The sequence below is a fragment of the Orbicella franksi genome, chromosome 7, assembly GCF_964199315.1.
Source record: "Orbicella franksi chromosome 7, jaOrbFran1.1, whole genome shotgun sequence".
NCBI classification, from domain to species: Eukaryota; Metazoa; Cnidaria; class Anthozoa; order Scleractinia; family Merulinidae; genus Orbicella; species Orbicella franksi.
In genome coordinates this window covers 28,350,476-28,369,560 of record NC_138151.1, presented here as the reverse complement: position 1 = coordinate 28,369,560, position 19,085 = coordinate 28,350,476, and the positions used below count along the sequence as shown (strand labels likewise).

The 19,085-nt window shown below is 41.4% G+C and overlaps 1 protein-coding gene and 2 long non-coding RNA genes across 4 annotated transcripts in view; 1 reads left to right on the top strand and 2 right to left on the bottom strand.

The window, feature by feature from the left end:
- The window catches only part of LOC145493545 (uncharacterized), a 43,599-nt gene extending 32,116 nt beyond the window's left edge, over window positions 1–11,483 (top strand). Inside the window, exon 2 of the long non-coding RNA XR_014050143.1 lies at window positions 10,411–11,483. This is a non-coding gene — a long non-coding RNA (uncharacterized LOC145493545). The remainder of the gene's footprint in view (window positions 1–10,410) is intronic.
- Window positions 1–19,085, bottom strand: part of LOC145493524 (uncharacterized) — a 119,314-nt gene that overhangs the window by 26,455 nt on the left and 73,774 nt on the right. Inside the window, exon 19 of one of the 2 annotated variants that reach the window (XM_081473017.1) lies at window positions 14,053–18,587. The exons of the other annotated variant lie outside the window; for it this stretch is intronic. Coding sequence (XP_081329143.1) covers window positions 16,237–18,587 — 2,351 coding nt within the window. The 3' untranslated portion in view covers window positions 14,053–16,236. Of the gene's footprint in view, window positions 1–14,052; window positions 18,588–19,085 lie in introns of those variants that run through there. 2 annotated transcript variants of the gene reach the window in all.
- Window positions 10,495–12,940, bottom strand: LOC145493539 (uncharacterized). The gene is made up of 2 exons (XR_014050138.1): window positions 12,018–12,940; window positions 10,495–11,229 (listed from the first exon to the last, which is right to left on the bottom strand). It is a non-coding gene; the product is annotated as an uncharacterized LOC145493539 (long non-coding RNA).

The window sequence follows — 19,085 nt, the reverse complement described above, 5'->3', positions numbered from 1 at the left end:
CATTTTGAAACGATCTTTCCGTATTTACCTCTAGATAAGTATGAAATTTAAGGAATGTACACAGTGGTAAAAGTTTTTTTACGTATCAACGGCCAGAGCAACCGTTTTTTTTCAGTAAGAACATGACTAAAAACATAGATTAGTTTTCACATATATAAACGATACTTTGTAGTAAGATTGTAAAGAGATGCACAACTCGATTGGTATAATAACTTGGGAAAAGCTTTGCCTGATTTACCACCACAGGCTCATTCATTTCCCTGATGGAAAGGAACATTTCCTACAACTGCGGTAACAATACAAGAAAGAACTTTACAAAAGTTCTATATCTACTAATATTATTGCGTTTCAGCTTTGTTTTTCTTTCTAACATATTTATTAGTACCATTTATAAACTTACTTAACAAATTATTAATGAATTGGTATTTATAACAAAAAATAATAACAAATAAAAAGTCATGACGGGACGCACGGGGCTTCTACTGTAAGTACCGCAGAGAAATGGTAGGAAATGTTCCCAGCATTCCTTACATACTCTCACCAGGTTTCTTCGTCTTGCGGCCAGGGAAGGCGTCATAATCTGTTTCAGTGACATGTCGATGATGAAATAAAAAACTAGTGAGACAATCTCAGATAGTGCAGAGCGCAATTGATAGCTCTGGTACAGTAGTCCAATAAGTACTCACCCCTACTCGGTTCACTTCCGGTTTGTGTCTACCTTGGTAGTCTGCTACGGCTTTTCCCCTTTGCAGTGTGTATGTTTCAAGGTTGTATTTTCATTCAAGGTCCAAACATTACGCACAAATTAATTACTACTGGTGCTTTAAGTTGATTTTCGTTAATTTTAAATTCAACAATACGCTGAAGCAGCAAACGTGACAATTTAGCTCTTCACGCCAACTTTGTAACTTGATACTTTTGTTTTCCTCGCAGAGCCATGTAATATGAAACCCCTGTTTTCTCCAAAACATACGGAAGATGTCCTTGTTTTTTGGAGATAAATGAAAGAAAGTTAAATATCTGATGTAGTGATGAAGAAACGAAACAGAGACGATGTTTTACTAAAAATGCAAATTTCTACCGATGAACAAGAACTAATTTAATTATCAGATAGTCACGAAATACCACTTTCTTTTTCTGTTGCCACCTTTGTTGTTAACAATAAAACAATTCAAAATTAACACACAACGATATTGATGGCTGAGAATCTTTTCAACGAAAAGTATTGAAGATAAACAGCGCTACTTGGCCGATATGAATGAGTCTCCTCAAAGACTGATTAAATTAATTTGCGCTTTCATTAGGTGCCACGGCGTCTGCAGCAATATTTGAGCATTTTCCTGGTTTCTTTTGTTACAAATTCACAATTTGCGGAGTATTAACGCCACTAACTTGAGAACTTTTTGGTCTCTCTTACAGACACAATTAAGGCAAGAAATAAACAAGTCGCTAAGGAGAAGCAATATATTTGAACTCTGACAAGCACACTATTGTAGATTGAAAACAGCAGATGATATTTGTTGAACCGACCTGTTTGTAATTCTAAAAGCTACGCAGCCACAGTAACGTTTCACTTTTGCAATAAAAAGGGACAACTGGCGCTACCTGAAAAATAACTGCCGTCCTTGGTCACATGACACGATATATAAAATACTGCGTGTAAAGATAGTGTATAACACTAACAATGCTAGAACGCATGCGTCTTACATGTTGAGCTCTACCATAAGGAAAACCACTCAACATTTGTGCGTGATTCCGTATGCAATGTATCCTTCACCTAATATAGAAGCCACGAACCCTAACTAATCTACGCATGCGTTTAGGGCAAATTAGTTTTGTTCTAAGGAGAATGGTACCACAAGGAGAGCAAGGGGTTACCTGAAACAAATATATAGCTTTGCGATGTTCAAAGTTAAGCGACGGCGATGGAATGTGTTTTACGTAGAGTACACATGTACCTTTCCCACCCTACTCCCATTACTTCCTTGCCTCTAGACTAATTAATTAATTGAAATTAATTAATTAAACAAACATTAAAGTTTACACCTTAGCGCCATAGCGCCATAGCGACTTAGTTCCTTAGCGGCAGGCAACCCCCATAACCATCCCAATAGTGCACTCTGCACTAATAAACCAGAAAGGGCCGATGGAATATGAGACAAGCTTTAGAATGAAGTCACGATATTAATAGTGCTTTAAAAGTAAATAGTGTGTTCAAGACATTCCCCATGTTTTCAAATAATGGCGGACTCTAGTAAGTTCTCACGCGTTTAGAGATGCGCCACACTCGCGGTTTTGGTTTCAGGATCTCAAACTATGCTTACTGGACTTTTTAAAGATGCTAGATTTAGGCCTTTCTCAAATCTACACACGTGTATTTCACTTGTGAAAGTCTACCGATGTGGAAAGTGTTTGAGTTGGAGATTCCCGCCCATATCAACTTTCTTTTCTCTCGTAAGTTCTCCCGCGTTTAGAGATGCGGTACACTCGCGTTTTAGGTGCAGGCATCCCAAGCAATGCTCACCTAACTTTTTAAGGATGCAACTTTTAGCCCTCCCCCAAATCTACACACGTGTATTTCACTTGCAAAAGTCTATCGATTTGGACAGTGCTTGGGTGAGACATTCTCGCCTCTATAAACTTTCTTTTCTCTTGTAAGTTTTCGCGTGTTTGGAGATGCGCCACACTCGCGTCTTAGGTGCGGGAATCCCAACCAATGCTTAGTTAACTTTTTTTAAAAAGTTAACTAAGCATTGGTTGGGATTCCCGCACCTAAGACGCGAGTGTGGCGCATCTCCAAACACGCGAAAACTTACAAGATGCTACTTTTAGCCCTCCCCCAAATCTACAAACGTGTAATTCACTTGTTGAAGTCTATTAATTTGGACAGTACTTGGGTAAGAGATTCTTGCCTATATCAACTTTCTTTTCGCTAGTAAGTTCTTGCGCGCTTAGAGATGCGCCACACTCGCGGTTTAGGTATTGGGATCTTTAACTATGTTTACTGGACTTTTTAAAGATGCTAGATTTGGCCCTTTCTCAAATCTACAAACGTGTATTTTACTTGTGGAAGTATGTCGCTTTTGACAATGCCTGGGTTATAGATTTTCGCTCATTTATATCTTTTTTTTTTCACTTGCGTGTTTTAGTGCGTTTAGCAATGCGGCAAACTCGCGTTTTTAGTGTGGGGATCCCAGACTATGCCAATAGGGCTCTTTAAAAATGCTAGTTTTGGCCCTCCCTCAGATATACACAAACGTATTGTACTGCTCATAACCAAGCGTTCAAAGATTTTTCTTCTGTCCCTTTTACTGAAAACCAGTCTTTTTGAATTAGTTTAGAGTCCCTGGGAGTCGGAAATGTCGCCCAAGTTCCTGGAAATTGACCCAAAGTAGGTCAAAATCACGCTACGCGTAGTTCGGTCTCGACGACTTTCTAGTCACTAAGTGGCTACATTTCGGCCAGACTGCTCATAATCAAGCGTTCGAAAATTTTTCCTTTGTCCATTTCACTGAAAACCAAAGTCTTCTCGAATTAGTTTAGAGTCCCTGGGACTCGGAAATATCCCCTAAAATCCTTAGTTAAAATCACCCTGCGGGTAGCCCAGTCTCGGCGACTTTCTAGTCACTAAGTGGCTATATTTCGGCCAGACTGCTCATAACCAAGCGTTCAAAAATTTTCCTCTGTCCAATTTACTGAAAAGCAAAGTCTCCTCGAATTAGCTTTGAGTCCCTGGGACTCGGAAATATCACCCAAGCTCTGAAAATCGACCCAAATTTGGTCAAAATCACGCTGCGTGTAGCCCGGTCTCGGCGACTTTAAGCAATGTCCAAATCGATAGACTTCCACAAGTGAAATGCATGTGTGTAGATTTGGGTGAAGGCCAAAAGTTGCATCTTTAAATAGTTAGGTAAGCACTGGTTGGGATCCCCGCACCTAAAACGCGAGTGTGGCGCATCTCTAAACGCGCGAGAACTTACCAGAGAAAAGAAAGTTGATATGGGCGATAATCTTCAACCTAAGCACTGTCCAAATCGATAGCCTTCCACAAGTGAAATACGTTTGTGTAGATTTGGTGAAGGGCCAAAACTAGCATTTTTAAAGAGCCCCGTAAGCATAGTTTAGGATCCCCACACAAAAAACGCGAGTGTGCCGCTTCGCTCAACGCGCGAAAAGATGCGACTGAAAAAAAGTATAAAAATGGGCGAGAATCTTTAACCCAAACATTGTCCAAAGCTACAGACTTACACAAGTATGATATGGGCGAGAATCTCCAACCCAAACACTGTGGAAATCAATAGTTTTCCACAAGTGAAATACACGTGTGTAGATTTGGGGGAGGGCTTAAAGTAGCATCTTTAAAAAGTTAGGTAAGCATTGCTTGAGATCCCTGCACCTAAAACGCGAGTGTGGCGCACCTCTAAACGGGCGAGAACTTACGATAGAAAAGAAAGTTGATAGGGGCAACAATCTCTTACCCAAGCACTGTCCAAATCGATACACTTCCACAAGTGAAATACACGTGTGTAGATTTGGATGAGGGCTAAAAGTAGCATCTTTAAAAGGTTAGGTAAGCATTGGTTAAGATCCCCGCACCTAAACCGCGAGTGTGGTGCATCTCTAAACGCGCGAGAACTTACGAGGGAAGAGAAAGTTGATATGGGTGAGAATCTCCAACCCAAACACTGTGGAAATCAATAGTTTTCCACAAGTGAAATACACGTGTGTAGATTTGGGGAAGGGCTTAAAGTAGCATCTTTAAAAAGTTAGGTAACCATTGCTTGGGATCCCTGCACCTAAAACGCGAGTGTGGCGCACCTCTAAACGCGCGAGAACTTACGAGAAAAACGAAAGTTGATAGGGGTGAGAATCTCTCACTAAAGCACTGTCCAAATCGAAAGACTTCCGCAAGTGAAATACACGTGTGTAGATTTGGGAAGGGCTAAAAGTAGCATCTTTAAAAAGTTAGACAATCATTGCTTGGGATCCCCGCACCTAAAACGCGAGTGTGGCGCATCTCTAAGCGCGCTAAAACTTACCAGAGAAAAGAAAGTTGATAGGGGCGAGAATCTCTCACCCAAGCACTGTCCAAATCGAAAGACTTCCACAAGTGAAATACACGTGTGTAGATTTGGATGAGGGCTAAAAGTAGCATCTTTGAAAGGTTAGGTAAGCATTGGTTGGGATTCCAGCACCTAAAACGCGAGTGTGGCGCATCTCTAAACGCGCGAGAACTTACGAGAGAAAAGAAAGGTGATATAGACAGGAATGTCCAACCCAAACAGTGTATAAATCGATAGTTTTCCACAAGTGAAATATACTTGTGTAGATTTGGGGAGGGCTAAAAGTAGCATCTTTAAAAAGTTAGGTAAACATTGCTTGGGATCCCCGCACCTAAAACAGGAGTGTGGCACGGATCAGTCTATCTCTCAACGGCAAGTTATTCAGTATTTCTTTAATCCCAAAAAAGAATAAGAACGGGGAATATTCAACAAATTGGAGACCAGTATCGCTACTTAATGTTGACTACAAAATTGCGACCAAAACTATTGATTGCTGCTCGCTTGGAAAAGATCTTGCCAAGCATAATACATCCTTATCAGTCCGGCTACGTAAAGGGTAGATTCATTGGAGAACGTATCAGACTAATAGCAGACACAATGGACTTCACTACAATTTAAAATATACCAGGTATAGCTGTTTTCTTAGATTTCGAAAAAGCTTTTGATTCTATTGAATGGGACTTCATCCAAAAATACCTTGAATCTTTCAACTTTGGACCAAATCTCCGACAATGGATCAGTTGCGTCATTAACAATGGCGTTGCCTCTAAACACTTCTACTTAGAACGCGGTGTCCGTCAGGGTTGTCCCCTTTCAGGCATACTCTTTGTTATCGCTATGGAGCTTCTTGCCCAAAGTTTAAGACGGTCAAAAAACATCAAGGGCATATATATCCAGGGAAATGAAGAGATCAAGGTCACGCAATATGCTGACGACACAACTGCCCTGCTTGCCGACGTCCAGTCAGTTTCTAATTTATTTGACTTACTCTCACTGTTTGAAAAGTGCTCTGGACTAAACATAAATCAGGCAAAATCAGAAATGCTATGGCTTGGCTCCATGCGCCATAGGAAAGACGCAATTTGCAACCTCCAAATTAGCGATGATCCTGTTTACGCACTCGGGGTGCATTTTACTTATGATATTGAATTGCCTCATAAGAAAAATTTCTATGAAAAATTAGGATCCCTAAAGACAACCTCAAGTGTCTGGTCCCGAAGAGACTTATCTATGTATGGTAGAATAAACATTGTTGAAACACTAGCCCTCTCCAAACTTGTATTCATCTCCAGCGTTATGGAGACTCCAAAAAATAGTGTTCGATTTTATCTGGAAGCAAAAACCCGCCAAAATAAAAAAGACAACCCTTATCAAGAAGAAATCGGATGGCGGTCTTGGCACGAAAGATTTTGTTCTATTCGATAAGGCTTTGAAACTAACTTGGGTAAAACGGCTGTGCTCCGACTTGGATGCACCGTGGAAATATATTCTAAAATCATCTCTCTCTACTGTTGGCGGCACTGAGCTCAGTCAATGTAATTATGACTAAAACCTTCTTGATCTTAATGACTATCTTCTGGAATTTTAGAAACAAATTATTCGTCATGCATTGGCAAGAAATCGTGTCTACGACACCTCACAGCAAGACCGAGATACTGTCGCAGACAATCTGGAAAAACAAATTCATTATGATTGACAAAAAATGGTATATCTGATTCAATGGTACCGAGCAGGAATAAAGCAAATTTCAGACCTCTTTGATGAGCATGAAAATTGCTTCCTGCCTTTCCTTTCCTTGCGCAACGAATACACGCTAAATTGCAACTTTTTACAATATCATGGCCTTATATCCACGATCCCCCAAAGTTGGAAGAAGCTCCTTCACGTTAATTCTGGCGACTCTACTACAGTCCTGCGGCCAGTCTGTACTATACCGTGCGAAATGGTATACGACAAACTGTTAACCCTAGAAACTCGTTCTTCTCCCACTTCAGAAAAAAAAAAACTCGTATCATACAGTATCGATATATCACGAAGAGAATCTAAATAAAATTTATTTTCTGCCGTTCAAAGCCAGAAAAGAAGTTAAATTAGCAATATTTCAGCGCAAGATTATACACAACATTAGAGCCACGAACAGCATATTTTACAAAATGAAAAAGGTCGCCTCCCAATCCTGCCCTTTCTGCCCCCCTGATAGTCAAACCGTGCGTCATTTGTTTGTTAGCTGCCCGCGAGCGTCTTCTTTTTGGGATAAGTTCCAAAGTTGGTATTCTACCGCAAGTAATGCGAGTTCACTTCTCTCCAAGCCAGAGGTATTATCTGGAATTACTCGTCCCTGTACGCACCGTTTGACCCTCAACCACCTCATAATGCTAAGCAAATATTTTCCATGTATCAACGCACTAAATAATACTTTGTTCGTTTTCAGTGATTTCATCTCATTGGTGCAGGATAAAATCGAGATAAAAAAATGTATTGCTGGCAAGTTGAATGGTGAAGGGGAATTTCAACAGAAGTGGAAATTGTTTCTCACCAGTTAAGGCGTGTCTGTAAGTTATTTATGCGAAGTTTTATTTTTTCTGTAAGTAAGTAATTAAGCTGTAGTGTAAGTCCTTAAGTGACGTAATGTGTAAGTAGGTTATGCCATAATAATAATTATTGCATATTGTACGTAAGCAAGTAATGTAATGCAAAGTATTGTAAGCAGGTTTTTTAATGTATTCTAAGTGATTTTTGTAAGTTAGTAAAAGCATTAAAAAAAAAACTTTCGTAAGAAGACCCTTCAGACGGCCCAGGAAGGCGAAAAAACACCACACATGGGTTGATTAACGTCTCATTTAACTTTATTGGGAATTCACTGTTCAGAGCTTTTCATAACCCTCATAGATTCTGTTCTTTTCATATTTAGTAACCACGAACACATAGAGTGGTCTGCCAGTGTTACAACTAGCGCGAGCAAATCTTATTTTGTGGCGGATCTAGGGGAGGGAACGGGGGGCGTACAAAAGGTGTTTTTCCTATCACGGGAAGTACGGATGTCTGATCGAAAACAGTTCAATTAGCAAACATTTCTCAACACTTTTGTCGCTGATTGTAGATGTTGAGAGAATTGCCTATTTGTAAACACCTTGTTTTCATTGCCATGGTAACACAAATATTAATCAAGCAAACGTTTTTGAAGACTCCCTACTATCTCTAGTATCTGTAAATCACTATGCCTGACCGAACAGACAGTTATCGAGTTTTGAAAGTTGAGATGGTGTGCGTCTGAAACGTCGACAATGGACCTAAAAGCTCTTAGTCTTACCTTATTTGTATTCTTTGCAGATGTTTGCTTCTTGTTTAGAAAAACCCTCTATTGATGGACTTGTGCTCTGTCTTCGAGCACTTGCAATAAAATAATAACTTAAGCAATTTGAATAAAACCAAATTCTCGAACCTGATTGGTTCTCAGTTCATCCTATCTTTTTAGTTACCAAGTTGGAGCTTGACTAGCTCAGGTGTCCAATGGAAAGATCTCTAATAATAGTTTCCATTAAAGTGCAAACAAAAATCGTTGGTAAAGCGCGCTTTATTGGAATGACGATTTCCTCTATATCATTTAAACTTTTCAGAAATGGCCCTTTCCCAGCGCGTCATAGTATTCGTTTACTTGAACTCTTGTAAAGAATACTTCCTTTTTTAAATATTAATTTTTTAGAGTATCTACATTTCTATCACTGCTCGTGCTATCAGTGAATGTTACGCTACAGTGTTGGATGTTAAATCACAACTCCGAGTACCTTTTAAAAAAATCTTTCATTATTTCAGTTCCTGCTTTTAATACGATGTCGACTGGTGGAAAAGCCGAATACAGAAACACGCGAACGGAGCGAGCCTAGCAGGGTCTAGTGCGAGCGGTTTGGGGACGAAAAGCCCATTAAAGGAAAACCTCGGACACCCTGGGGTGGCTTAGCTCGCCGAATTTTTTCTGCCTCAATTTTCGGGAGCCTGATTAATGGCCAGCGCAGACAAAAATATTTACCCCTTAACAATTAAAAACCTTGGGAGAGTTAGGAAAAACTCGAAACAAATGTGGGAAAAGATCGGTTGTTCATTCCTGTTCTTCCAACTTCCACATGTGTTCCTATTTTACAATTACATTACGAGACCGAATTTTCTGAGTGAGCACTTTGCCTCATGTTTTAATAAATTCTCTTAGGAACAGTTAAGTTATCTCGAGAACAAGGTGCTGTTCCTACAAGAACTATTAACCCTTTAGCCCCTTAGGCAAACGACAGTTTATCCTAAATCAGCAAAAAAAGGCTCTCTGCCTGTGTACAATATACCATTTGAAAGCCACTGAACAGCTTATTTAAGAACTGACATCAGCAGTTATGAAAGAGTTAGTCATGTTGAGAGAAATTGTTTTGAAATATGAAAATAAAAAGCTTCCAACACGTATCAATTCTCAAATATCATAGGTATGCCCCCGAACTGTGGCTTATTTAGCAGGTCTTGGTACAATAGTACAAAGCTTGATGTGAAACAAGTCTTGCATTCCATGTGCATCTCAAAAAAGAAATTGTAAAATTATGGGGGTGGTTAACCATATCTTAGATAGGAGGGGGTCACAATTTTAAGCCTTCAATGAGCAGATCTTTACAAGACAATTTTCATGGCAAAACTTCATAAAAATATCTCAAATATTCACAACGTTTTTAAGTTGTGTGCCAAATGGCACTCTTAGAGAGTAAAGGGCTAAATGGTAGCTGGCTCTATGAATCTTCGTTCACAATTCAGCAAGTGCATAAATTATGCAACACGTGCCTAGCGCGGGAAAACGCGCAAAAGCCAATTTAAGATTGCTTCTGATTGGTTGAAATAAGAGCACCTTCTCTTCCCTTTCTGCGTTAAGATCCAGAGGCCATCAGGTCGGCGCATATCCCAAGTTTCTGTAGCATGAAGTGATTAAGAGTATTTCCCCACCCCACCCTGGATGGGACACGAGTCCTCTAAAGGGTTACCCAAAGCATAGTTAATAGAGGGGAATGGTTATGAAACCCGACAAAGTTCTTTGTTGTATGTTTTTGTTCGCTTTTTTGGCCTTGACGGTGCACAAAACACAATAGTTGTTTACACCGTTCTGAGGAACTAACTAATAGAAACGTGTTGGTTATGTAATTCATGCATAGTGCATGAGCGCAAAACAAAAGATTGTGCACTGTCGTGGACCTTCCAACATAAATCTTGGCGTCTTCGTTTGCTCCTTTGATGTTTGCCGGGCTTCATAACCAGTCCCCTCTATCAACTATTCCCAAAGCATTAAATTTGCTTGTAAAATACATATAAATTAATTTATTAGGTTATGAACAATACACAGTTAAAGATACCAGGCAAATATATGAACTATAATCACTCGAATATGAATTTCTTTACAACTTGAACCTTAAACATTGTAACAGAAACGCTCGATTTTACACGGGAACATTAGAAGTTGCAGTTACAACTTAATCGAAGTTAATTTGACGACAGAAAATGTCGACTTAACTTCTCTTGAATTAGATCAAAACGAGAATTCTAAATACTGCAACCTTGTGATGTCACTCATTAACTCAATCCCGGAATGCCCAGTGGCACATAGGGCCTAACCTTCTGATGTAAAACGCAGTAATTTGATATCACGAAGGCTTTCATGATCAATAGTTTCAACAAAAACGACCGAACAGTAGAGCTGGAAAAAACATTTAAGTTCTTTGCTTGCACTGCTAACATGATAGAGTCCCTTAGGACAAATCTACTGAAAGTTTCAGATTGTTAAAACTCAATATGAATATCTACAGAATGTGCCTCTTTGTCTTCGCTCCACAACACAAGGTACTGGTGGCTTGGTTTGGATTGTACGCTTTCATGTGCTGTCTGAAGAGCGTCTTCTTATCAAGCCTGACAGGGTGCTATGAGTCACAGTTGTTCGCAGATTACTTTTTAAGTGATCCTCTCTCACACTTTGCTGCTGAGGGAGACAAAGTGAGAATCAAGTCCAGTAAAATAGGACAGTCCCTGACGTCATCTAGCCTTGAAGCAAGGAGGTTGGTAAACGCCTTATTTGGGTTGATAATCTTCTGCCTTAGCAGACTTGTACGCAAAACAGGCCACTGAGTAATAACGCTTGTCTTCTCTGCTTCTATGAGATAATAACTGAAATATGCAAATCTCACAAATATACCCCTCCCCTCCCTACCACACACAGTGTTGGTTTGTTTTACTCATCCATGTCATCCATGTTTGCCGAAGCTATACGATATTGATGATGGGGGAGGGATAGGGGTAGGAAGGAAGTATAAGATTTGTTTTGCCAATAAAGTGACATCGACGTATTCACAGCAATGTCCAAAAAAGCCTCTCTTCCATTTTCTGATTATCCCCCCTCTCCCCCCCCCCCCCAAATTGAATTTTCTCAAGCTTTCAGGGCATGAATACTTTAGTTCTTAGTCATTTAATTCTGGGAATACAGGACAGACCCATAGTTTCTAGATTTCATTCCTTGAGAATCACAACCGCACGTAATCTCTCACAATAATGGCACAGCCAAGCAATCCAGCAGCCTTATAATGATCTAGAACGCCTTAAATATAGAAAACCTCTCTCGCTGAAAATGTTTATAAGATAATATGTGGCAAAAGGAACCAACGCCTACGCACATTTTCTCTTGACCACTCATCACGCATTGTTAAAATAAAAAAATCAAAAGTTTCTTGACAAGGCAACCACTAGGATGCCACGTTCTTAAACGTAAACGAGGTCCTTTGTCCAGTTCCGACACCCTCTCCCACGTGATTTCTGCAAGAAACTGATGTCGTTTAGAACACTTAATTACAATATCAAACGATAACCCGAGAAAAGACACTTGGTATTCCTATAATAAAAGTTCGCTGCTAAATTAATTTCCACGAGCGTAAATTAAATTCCTACCTCTCCTCATCTCCCATAGCATCCTGGAAGCGCGGTCAACCAGCAACTTCGGCGCGCGTCTCATCTCGGTCGAGAAGGTGGTGCGTCCGGGATCAGATCTGATGATTGTTGAGTTCTTGTGGGACTGTTGCACGATAGCTTTAGTGGCAGATGGGCTGGACGGGTCTCTCAAAGAAAGATTTCAATGCACGGGGTTTCACGGAACGCATGACTCCATCACGACCATTGAACAGGTGCACTGCCATCCCAATCAGCCACTTGCCACGATTGCTTTCGTCTTCACACAGATTGACTACATCAACGATCTTCAGGGTTTCTGGCCAGCAGACTCCGATGCAGTTGTAGCGTACTCACAAGTCCAGGGTTTCCCCAGCACTTGGCGGGAATTATGTATAAACCATGCGATCCAGGCGCAGACTCCAAGGGCCTTTGGTAGATCATGCCGTTCGAGTGAATGGTCATATTCATATGGTCACCAGTCCACCGTAGCTGCTGCTATCACCTCGTGTACTATTTTGGACTCGACTTTGCATTCTCTACTGGTTCTAGTCACAGGATTTGGCCGCCACGCATTTGTAGCAATAGCCACTCGGGTCTACTCCACCAAAATGCTGCATCGGTTACGGAATCTCCACGCCAGCTGAGATAAGCAGTATTCTGATGAGAAGGTACATGTCTCCACTTATCAATCGTATGTTCCTTGATTTTCCTCGCGTGCAAGATATGCTTTTGTGATTATCATTACCTGTTCTTTTCGCGCCATGTCACACGTATGCGGTTACCTTATGGTTAGTGCGCTCGTCTCCGGTATGGAACCCTGACCGGGGACATTGCGTTGTGTTCTTGGGCAAGAAACTTCGCTTTCACACTGCCTCTCTCCACCCAGGTATATAAATGAGTACCGGCGAATTTAATGCTGGGGGCGGGGGGGGGGGGTAAGCCTGCGATGGACTAACATCTCATCCAAGGGCAGTAGAAATACTTCTAGCCGCTTCGTGCTACAGAAACCGGGATAAGCTCCGGCCTGATGGGCCACTTGGCTCATATGTGTCCATGTGTCCTGCACCATGTCACACAGAAAGCCTGCACAGTATTCCTCCACCTTGTCCTTGTCCTATGGCTCCTTTTGAGATTCTCTCCCAGAGAGAGGAGTTGAAGCCCGCTCTTTTCCTGCAGTTCTTCGCCAGGTTATTTTGAGTCTTCACGGCTTTTTGACAATCACCATACCATATGTTTTCAAGAATCTTGACAAATAAAGGCGTAAACGGCTGCGGCGATATCACACGCATTTGCGTCTCCGAAGACATTGAGGTCTACTGCGCTGATAGGACGCTAGCGTGCCCGTTACCACCATGTTCACGAGCAGGTCAGTCTCCTATCGCTTCATTTTGCTGTAAGCTCATGAGGTAGAGGAGCGTCCCAGGCTTGTTGTTATTTCAGCTCACAAGCATTTCACGAGTAGTAGTTCCTTGTGGTCATGTGTGGCAAACCAGACCGAGGAATTCATAGGTGCGACCTAGCATTCCTAGAATCCTGCTTTTCATCAGTTCAGTATTTTCGTGAGGAAACGAATGGAACACCTTTACAGACTGCCTGGCGTTTGTAAGGCCAAAAACTCCCGTCTCTGGAAGCATCAGTGCCTAACGGCTACTTAGCGAAGGCGGCTTGATTGTCGCTAGAATCCTCTCGAGTGCTTTCTTCCAGCTCCAGTACCTAAGATTGCTATTTATGCAACTGCAAAAATGCCACTAGAGAAAATCGCACCTCTTAGCACAAAGGAGAAGGAGTGAGACCAGAAAGTGCTCTGGTGAACCTCAAGATCTGTATTTCGAAAACTGTGGAGTGCAAATCCCACAAGCAGTTTATCGCAGAACATCAGGCTCACCCTCCCTAACGCGCGCTCGCAAGGATGTCTTTTTCATGTTACCAGCAAACGCAACCGAATGAAATCTAGCAAGAACCGAGACGTGGTGAATCTTGTTCTTGAGGGCGAGTCCAGTCGTAAGGCAATTATTCAGAGAGGACGTTTTCTTTCCTCCCGCATAGTGCAGTCATAGACTACACACTTCTCAGCAGGCTGTGCTGTTTCCCTGATGACATGCTCAAAGGGGCATGTAGAACTTTCTCGGTGGGCTGTCGACTCAACCACGTCTTCATTAAGCTAATCATGGATTATTTCATCGTATCCCGATACCTTTTCCATGCTGAGTAATTTGGATACCAGCCTTCTTGACGATGTCGTGCCAGTTGCTAGCGAAACTCTTTCTGGACTCCTTGTTGATCACGAGCGAGAGTATCTACCAACCCCTGAAGATTTAGAGCGCATAGATGCTCATAATTGCTGATCGAATTCACCGCGAGAAAGCTAGCACCCATATCAGTTTTGATCCTAGTGCAATAAGAGCCCAGCCAAACAGGTAAATTCAGAAACAGGTTCTTCACGACGCGCAGCGCGCGCTTTCGTGTAGGGATCTGCGCGTACTGTTTGCAGGTAGGATGATGTGACACCGGTAGAGGGTCTTCCAATGACTGATCTCCTGACTTGACTCCTAACAGATGAGATTTATTGGCAATTCGCGATTACTCTACATAATGAGGGTTGTCTAGCATCAATAATTATCTCCTTTCTGTCAATTTCCCTGGCACGCGTGCTCAACGCGAAGTCTCTTCTAATCGCTCGCAAGCACAAGTCGTACTCCAGTAGCGTTCGTGTTCTGAGCCACGCCACGCGTTATGTTTTTCACTGCGCGCAACTGAGAGAGATCAACCTGGATGGCACTAAAGAGTGACTCGCCCCACCCCAGAGGAGAGCACGGACTTTTCTGACCATTGACCTCAACCATGACTAGCGGATGAAGGTTCCTAGGATTGATGGTAAAGGGAAGTATGATGTCTCCCACGATAAACGCGACATGAGAACTTACGAGGACATTTGTTAACGCTATTCTGACCCACTAGCCAGTTAAAACACAACCTTTTTGCCCGCCAGAAATGCCTTACGTTCAGCACGAGTAGAAACTTGATCACAGTCTGAAGAAACTTGTTCCGTGCCAAAAAACAGATGCAATCGTTGACAAGTTGATCCTGCCAGTGAAATTATGATCATTTGGAAGTGTAGAACGCTAAGGGCCGCTACTTTTGTCTCCTGCTTTAACCATCGCATTTGTATCTGTCCACTTACGTTCACCTTCCAGTAAATTCCGCAAAGGGCCACGGACGCTAATCACAAGATCCGAGCTTGCATCGACGAAACTACTCTACAATAACATAGTAGTGTTTTATAAGACCAGTTTTATAAGGCCACATTTCTCTCCATTATTGTCGGCAGCTCGAGAAGATTGATTAGATAAGTTCCCGCTACTTTCAGGAGTCTGAATGGCCGTACTTCTTGCGTAAGATATTTCACAGCTCCCTTATAACCCTCTTGATTGAATGGCGCGCTATGCGAACTCCCTGAACCATTAGTTCCTTGAGATCTGACAATTTAATTGTGCTACCGCCGAATTCCACCGTCGCAGAGACCCGATTATCAATACGCACCCAGGCTATCACGACCCTTTTAGACGGTGTGACAGAAGGATTGGGAAGTCTTCTCTCCTAGCTCCTTTGGTTTCAGGGCTACTTGTAGCTTGTTCTTTGTAATCCAGATCCTTTTTATGTGTTTCTTTGGTACTTCACATAGGGTTGACCTCACTGCGCCTTTCCACCTTGGACAGAATTGTCCAGGAAAATTGTTATGTTTTCCCGATCGTGATCTCACCCAATAAGAGCACACGACAGCCAAGGAATCCATCACCTTAATCTCATTCGCTGGAAATGTTTAGCACATAATTCGTGACATAATGAAGCAATGCCCACACATATCCATTCATGCCGCATAAAATATCCACTTGACGATACAATCAATTTGACATGCTTTCAAGGTCTTGAACGTAGTAGAATTTTTTTTATTATACAGTTCCGACGTCACTTAAGATAAAGAGGTGATATATACTGATAGAAAAAATACGACGGACTCGTATAACATCGGACAATGACAATCAAAAAGAACTTGAAATGAAATTATCAGTAATGCAGTACACATCAGAAAAAACCCGATAATGAAAACAAGCCATCTATTTACATCAGTTATAATACGTAAAAAAAACTTGATTAAAAAAGACAGCCATAGCTGTTTTCACTCATAACAAGCAAGTCTTCATCATATGACGATTGTTTACTAAACGATGATGACATGATCATCGTGTTGCAAGCGGCGGAGTTCACTGAGTAACATTTCACCAATGTCATTGTGATACAAATTCAACACTGTCAGCGTTGAATTTACTTTGAGTGCTTCAGCAAGACTAGTAGCACCTTGATCACCAATGTCATTGTAATCCAAATTCAACTCTGTCAGCGTTGAATTTACTTTGAGTGCTTCAGCAAGACCAGTACCACCTTGATCACCAATGTCATTGTAATCCAAATTCAATTCTGTCAGCGTTGAATTTACTTTGAGTGCTTCAGCAAGACCAGTAGCACCTTGATCACCAATGTCATTGTAATCCAAATTCAATTCTGTCAGCGTTGAATTTACTTTGAGTGCTTCAGCAAGACCAGTAGCACCTTGATCACCAATGCGATTGAAAGCCAAATTCAACTCTGTCAGCGTTGAATTTACTTTGAGTGCTTCAGCAAGACCAGTACCACCTTGATCACCAATGAGATTGTTAGCCAAATTCAACTCTGTCAGCGTTGAATTTACTTTGAGTGCTTCAGCAAGACCAGTAGCACCTTGAGCACCAATGCGATTGAAAGCCAAATTCAACTCTGTCAGCGTTGAATTTACTTTGAGTGCTTCAGCAAGACCAGTAGCACCTTGATCACCAATGTCATTGCTATCCAAATTCAACTCTGTCAGCGTTGAATTTACTTTGAGTGCTTCAGCAAGACCAGTAGCACCTTGAGCACCAATGCCACTGTCATACAAACTCAACTTTCTCAGCTTTGAATTTTCTTTGAGTGCTTCAGCAAGACTAGTAGCACCTTGAGCACCATTGACACTGCCAAGCAAATTCAACTTTGTCAGCGTTGAATTTACTTTGAGTGCTTCAGCTAGAAGACCAACGCCACCCTCACTAAGCAACTGATCTGCGATATAAAGACTTTGAAGTTTGAGAAATGAGCCAGAAACACGTGCCATTTTAAGATGAAAACTGCTGTCTCCTCTTCTACATTCGGAAATGAACCCAAGCAAGGTAAGAAAGCATTTTTCGTCATTCACTTGAACCGTTATACTCTTGATAAGGGCTTCTGCTGTTTCCTCGCAACGTGCCGCTACCATACCACATGTAAATGAAAGGACCTCTTGAAGCTCTTCAAGGTATCTTCTATCAGCAGCTAACTCGTCGACACTGATCTCTTTATTGAGAAGCTGACTACACAGATAGATTGCCGCGAAGCATTCTTGAAAACTCTTGTGTAGAAAACTGTAGTGTCGACGGGGTCTTAGTTTACTGCCTCCGGTCTGAACTGACAAAAATCCGAATCCAGGTAATTCATCTGTATGACTTTTAAGCTCACTTTCCTCAAAGTCCAAGTTGTCTTCAAGCAAACCATTCAAAGCTATCTGGCCAAGATGTTTCAGTTGAGCGTCGTATACTTCGACGAGGTCCTCATTGGTTTCTGGTAATCCTTTCTTGTTTCTGTATCTTCTAAGGATACATTCTGTGATTCCCACGTACAGTTGGGTCCTACTTTCTGGGAAAATGCCTTCAAATTCTTCACAAATGAGGCAAAGGAGCACAGTGTTAAGAGGATTTGCCGCCATGTCTCTCAGGTCTTCATCATCTTCCAACTTGGACAGGAGCTTCTCGGCCAAATTCTTCATGTTTTTAAAGTATTTGAGGATAAACTCTCTTGCGTCTTCGTCGGTAAATCCTTCAATTTGCAGCAGGGTGTCACAGTGTATTCGTAACTTAATCCCAGCCTCGTGCCGTGCCGTAGCAACCACGCGACACTTTGGAAGTTCTCTGCGACCCTGAATGATTTCTTTGAACACTGGCAATTTACTAGTGGGAACCTCATCCAATCCATCAAGTACAAGCAAAACGTTGGACTGATTCTGGCGGATGAAGTTGAAGAATCTCTCTCTAACGTCTTCTTCAAAATCTCGAGGGAGAAGTTGATCATCAATGGCCTCCCATAGGTTAGACTTCATATCACGACACTTCAGCAACAACACTGTTTCGAACCTTGGAAAGTAATCTTCTGCTTCTTGTTTTCCTGTAGCCCAGTCATATACCATCTTCCTGCAGTAAGTGGTTTTCCCCATGCCAGGCTTTCCTTCAATTAACACTGTTCTTGGTTGTGGACATTCTTCATGTGGTTTAAAGATCCCAGACATGTTGACGATGCTGTCTGTCACTGTTCCTCTTGTTTTTTCCCTGCTGACCACTTTGAGTCTGGTAAAAATACTATCAAGATGAAAGTGAAACTCTTCACACCAAGGAAACGGTGCGAGCCATCCCTCGCGGCCTATGTACAGTTGGCGAATTGCGTCGATAATCTCAGCTGAATCAAAACCATCTAGAAGTAATCAAATAGAAGTTACTTCAAGTAACTTTTCTGTCCAGACAGATAAAATAAGGCGGCCTAAAACCGATCTATTTCTTAAGTTAAGGCAAAAATGCAAACAATCAATATGACATAGATAAAAGAAGGAAACGGGAACTAATTTTTAATTTATAATTTTTGTAATATATCTGTTAATTTCTATCTCGATATTTTCCATATTCAAGAAACATATTCAGCATTAACTATCTTGGGACATTTACAAGAGAAATATCTATTACTAGTTTTTTTTAAATTTTGTTAAAGAAATTTTCTGATATGTTTCTGATTTCACAAATTGAGGTTCTAGTTTTCAGGGAGAAAGAGCAGAATATTGCCAGTTTCAGTTGAAAATCTTAGGTCACCTTCACTATAAAGAACAGTGCAACACAGCCTTAATTTGCAAAATAAAGATCGAAACTTTTAAGACCGTTTTTTCTTTTGTCGTTTCGCACCAAACGTTTGGAAGTCTTT